General features: G+C 37.2%; 1 protein-coding gene across 5 annotated transcripts in view; it reads left to right on the forward strand.

Moving 5' to 3' along the window:
* Window positions 1-4,044, forward strand: part of LOC112136173 (PH and SEC7 domain-containing protein 3) — a 12,306-nt gene extending 8,262 nt beyond the window's left edge. For all 5 annotated transcript variants that reach the window (XM_036214569.1, XM_036214567.1, XM_024257776.2 and 2 more), the window contains 4 exons: window positions 675-826; window positions 907-1,051; window positions 2,807-2,953; window positions 3,314-4,044. In XM_036214569.1, the coding sequence (XP_036070462.1) occupies window positions 675-826; window positions 907-1,051; window positions 2,807-2,953; window positions 3,314-3,601 (732 nt within the window). In that variant the 3' untranslated portion in view covers window positions 3,602-4,044. The remainder of the gene's footprint in view (window positions 1-674; window positions 827-906; window positions 1,052-2,806; window positions 2,954-3,313) is intronic.
* Window positions 4,045-4,693: the final 649 nt, after the last annotated feature.

A 4,693-nucleotide genomic window follows, 5' to 3' on the forward strand; every position in this document is an offset into this window, starting at 1 on the left:
AACGAACTCTAAATTAGCCAAAACAGCTAGCATGTAGCTGAAATACAAGCTAAATGCAAAATTAGCCTAAAGAACAGAAAAAAGCTCTAAATTAGCCACAACAGCTAGCATGTAGCTGAAATACAAGCTAAATGCCAAATTAGCCTTAAGAACAGAAAAAAGCTCTAAATTAGCCACAACAGCTAGCATGTAGATGAAATGTAAGCTAAATGCCAAAGTAGCCTAAAAAAATGCTAAAATGTGTAATTTAGACAAAACAGCTAGCATAAAGCGAAAATATTAGATAAGCTCCAAATTAGCCTAAAAACTGCAAAAGGCCTGAATTAGCCAAAACAGCTAGCCTGTGGCTAAGATATAAGCTAAACTCCAAAATAGCCTAGAAATCCTTAGTAGCTGCCAAAACAGTTGAAAAAGCTAGCATATAAAGAGCTGAATATTGTAATAGCTGAAAGAGCTGAAGAGCTATGGACGTCCAAAAAACGTATGGAAGAAAAATAATAATAATGAAGAAATAAAGATAAAGTAAATCATTATTAAACCAATACATAGTCAATCCTCTCCCATACTTCAGACTGCAGAAGGGTGTGGTGGGCCGGGCAAATGTTGAGGAGGGCCTGATCCGGCCCGTGGGCCGTAGTTTGCTATAGATTAACCTTTTTTTTTTTTTTCTTAAGGGCCAGGACAATAATCGTAGTGATGACCACGCTTTCGAGGAGGTGGTGAGCGTGCATCACTCTCTGGCTGAGCAGGCTGCCGACTACCCTAAGAGCCCATTCGTCTTTCGCCTGCAGACAGCCGACTGGAGAGTTTTCCTCTTTAAAGCTTCGTAAGTCGAATCTTTCCAGAGCTGAGTAAACAAGCATGCTTTTTTTATGCTCGTTTGTTTGAATAAGAATTTTGTTGCAGTTCCACCGGGGAGATGAATTCGTGGATCAGCCGCATCAACTTGGTTTCAGCGCTTCACTCCTCCCCGCCTTTACCGGCTGCCGTAGGTTCTCAAAGGAGGTTCTGCAGGCCCATCCTTCCTGTCTCGCAGTCGGCTCAAACTCTGGTAATCAAAATTCCTTCCATTTACTTATCGTTATTAAAAACATAATATGCCATTTAATTCCTATTTTTGTTGAATAAACTGAAAAATAATAGAAATCATTAAAAAAATACTTTTAAATTCTTGAAGAAATTGATCAGTTTTAATGGAATTGCATTGAATAAAGGTTATGATTACAATAAATGTTTATGTTCTATTATTATTAAGTATTAAAGGTGTAAGAAAATATTTATTCAATAAAATATTGCGATACTTCACTTGTATCGATTCAAAATTCTGTCAAGACGATACTTATTTATTAGTGAACATGTTGTTTAGCGTCTTACTTTTGTTTTTCACTAAAGCTTTGACCATTAGCTGATGATTTTTATTCTCTCTGATTAATAAAGATTTAGTTTAAATAGTTAACCTGCATATAGTAATATGATACAAGTTAGTAAGGGCTTGTATTCCTGGTTGGGCGTAATCCATGGACAGCTCCCCGCCATCGTCTTCTGTCCTGACAGATCCTTTCTAGCTCCCTCCAGGCCACCCTTCTCCACGTCTTCCTTTGTCTTCTTCATTTTCTCTCGGGGATTCCAGGTCAGCATCTGATGGGTGATGCTGCATATTGGTTCCTCAAGATGTGAGGAAAAACACATCAAAAATGCAAATTTCTTGGCAGGAGGGAAATTAATTCAAAGATTAGGATTGAGAAAACCAAAAAAACAAAAAACAAAAGGAAGCTCAACCTGATTTTGATTTGATGATGGGCATCGCATTAAAACCCCTTCCTGAACAGGAGGAGAAATCCAAGCAGCATTACAAAAGAGAGAGAGATGCACTGAGCAGTGACAAACAGGTGGTTGTGGTGAACAGAGCAGTGGTGTAATCAGCAGAACTCAGACCTGAGAGGTGTTGCAAAGAAGCAGGATGAAGACATCCAGGATAAGTTCAAAATCCCAGTTTGACCTAGTTTGATGAGCTTATTCCGTTGCATGTTTGCCACACGAGGAAAAGAAGTTGCAGTTTCCTCAAGCTAGATGTAAAAAGATTACAAGACTGCAAATATTTACAGAATTTCAAATATATAAAAGAAACAAATTTATCGTTATGGAGAACCATAAAGCAAAACAAACAGAAAATGAATGAAAAATGTAGTTAAATTTGTTGTCAAAAATGTTTTAGGCGGATGGTAGTTCCAAATCTTAAAAAAAAAGCATAAAAAATTAACCCATGAAGACCATTTTTTCTTTAAAAACAAAATTATTTGGAAAATACTACAAGCCAAGTAGACCACAGAAACGATTTCAGATATTTTTCTGTTACATCGATGTCACTATGGATTCTTATGGGTTAAAATAGAAAAATAATAATGCGAATAAATTAAAGTGACATTGGACAGAACTCTGTCTCAATGTAGAATTAAAGTATTTAAAACAAATTTTTAATTTTTCACAAATTTTCTCAGTATTTATCCCTCCAAAGTAGTATTTTTTAATATATTGTGCCACAGTTCTGTTTAGAAAAGAAATCAAATTTATGATTACAGCACTTAATCATGAATATAATATTATCTGAAATAAATACTTTACCTAGCGCAGGTTTACTAGAGACTAGATGTGTTTGTTAATTGTAAGACCTTTCATTTAAAATAATTAAGAAATTACCTCAATTTATCCCCCAAAAATGAGAATATTAGTACATGCACGACAGCAAAAATGAAGGTCAAAGTTAGTGAAGCCAAAATAATTTGTTTTTGTGGATTTCCCTGTCCAGGAACGCCAGCTGCAGTGCCACACAGGAATGCTGGAGTCCTTCAAGGCTGACCTGTCACACCAGCAGGAAAATGCCCCCGAGGGCAAGAAGGCTAAAGCCAAGGATCTGGAGGAATATCGGGTCAGAACAGAGTACCTACGTCACGAGGTACTGACACTTCTTTTTTTTATTTAAAATGACATGCAAAAAAATGTCAATTAATTGATTAAATTATTGTTGTTTTGGGCAAATATTGGCACAATTGATGAGTAAAGTGAAAGTTTTTACTGCGTTGATACTATACTTTATACACAAATGTAATGGTGTGTATCCAACAACAAAACTTAGATTGCAAAGCAGATAAACAATCACAGTAAATCTAATTTTGTTTGTCTGAGACTCTATTTGTTTAACACCAAGACCTGCTAGGATCAAATAACATACTTATTTGGTCTCAAAGCTGTATTAAAAGACAGATTTTGTGTGTTAAGAAGTCCAGGTGATTCAGTATCTGCTGTCCAACCACAGGTGTGCCGCTATGAGATCTACATCCAAGTGCTGGAAGCTTGGAAGAAAGTGAAGACGGCAGATCAGAGAGAACTGAGCATCAGCGAGCTGAACCGGTTTGACAAATGTATGTGTGGAGACTCTGTAGACAACAAGAAAGATGAGGAAAGTGAGCTGCAAAGGTCTCACTCCAGTCCCTCTCTGGAGGGGGACTTAGCTCCTCCCACGGTGATCAAAGTGCGGCGCAACATCTCAGAGAGACGGCCAAATCGCAAGACCGTCGTTCCAAGGTGGACCAAAGACATTTGAGAAGTCTCCTTCTCATGCAAAGTATTTCCCATAGGTGTGTGCTCTTATAGAATAATAAAACTCAGGAAGGAATCCCAAAACCATTGTAGAACTCAAGAGTGTGACTTCTACAATAGGGTTTGTTAGGCAAACGTGTGTTGAATCCACTAGAGGGCGCTGTCAAACAGCCTTATTCTGTGAAAGTCAAGATCTGCTGGCTCAGTTTGGTTGGAAATTGCACTTTTTTTTCTTTTTTTATTCTTTATAATGTAAAAAAACATTGAGTTGATAGATTTATGGCTGCATCTGTCCAACATTGTTTGTATAAATGAAGGATTGTTTTATAAAATGTCATTTTCTCCACTTTTTTATTAAAAAGAAAAATATTTTTCATTTTTGACGGCACAAAACATGCAGAATTCGGGTTTGATCTGTTGACCTATTAAATTTAGATCTTGACTTGACTGTGTTTTAAAAATGTGATAACTACATTTTCTCTGTTACTGATTGGATGTTCATGTTTGTTTAAAAAACATATTTTTTATAAAGGAAATTCCAAAAATATTTCTCATAAAAGCTTATAGAGGTCTTGAGAGAGTATTTCTACCATCTGTGTTTTAAATCTACCCTCTGCGGTGTTGACATGAACAGAACCCCTCATGGAGGCTGCAGTTTTTATCACAGACTTCCAGGCTGACGCAGACTGGTTAAACCGATAAACTAACTCCGGACTGGTGATGCACTCGCCTGTGAAATTGCTGATTTGGTTGAGTATGAAATTCATTGCTGCTTTTTTTCTTCTTTTTTTTAGCTTAAAAACAAAACTTGAATTTGCTGCCAGGGTGTGTTCTTATGTTTTGCATCCTGACAGCTGCAAAAGCATTTTGCATCTTCGAGGTGACTCGTGGTCATCTTGCAGGAACTCCAAACATCAGTCCATTAAGTTGGAGGTGCAAACCTTCTTTTGCACTCTTGTGCATTCTTTTGTGAATTCATTTAAAGAACAATAAGCACTCATTAAGATAAAGTTAGATTTGGCAGACTGATTGGCAGCCATGAGTGACAAGCCCCCAAGGCCGCCACAACACCTTCAGAAGGGCAGGAGGCGTGGCT

The sequence above is a fragment of the Oryzias melastigma genome, linkage group LG12 (assembly GCF_002922805.2).
Source record: "Oryzias melastigma strain HK-1 linkage group LG12, ASM292280v2, whole genome shotgun sequence".
In the NCBI taxonomy this organism is placed as follows: Eukaryota; Metazoa; Chordata; class Actinopteri; order Beloniformes; family Adrianichthyidae; genus Oryzias; species Oryzias melastigma.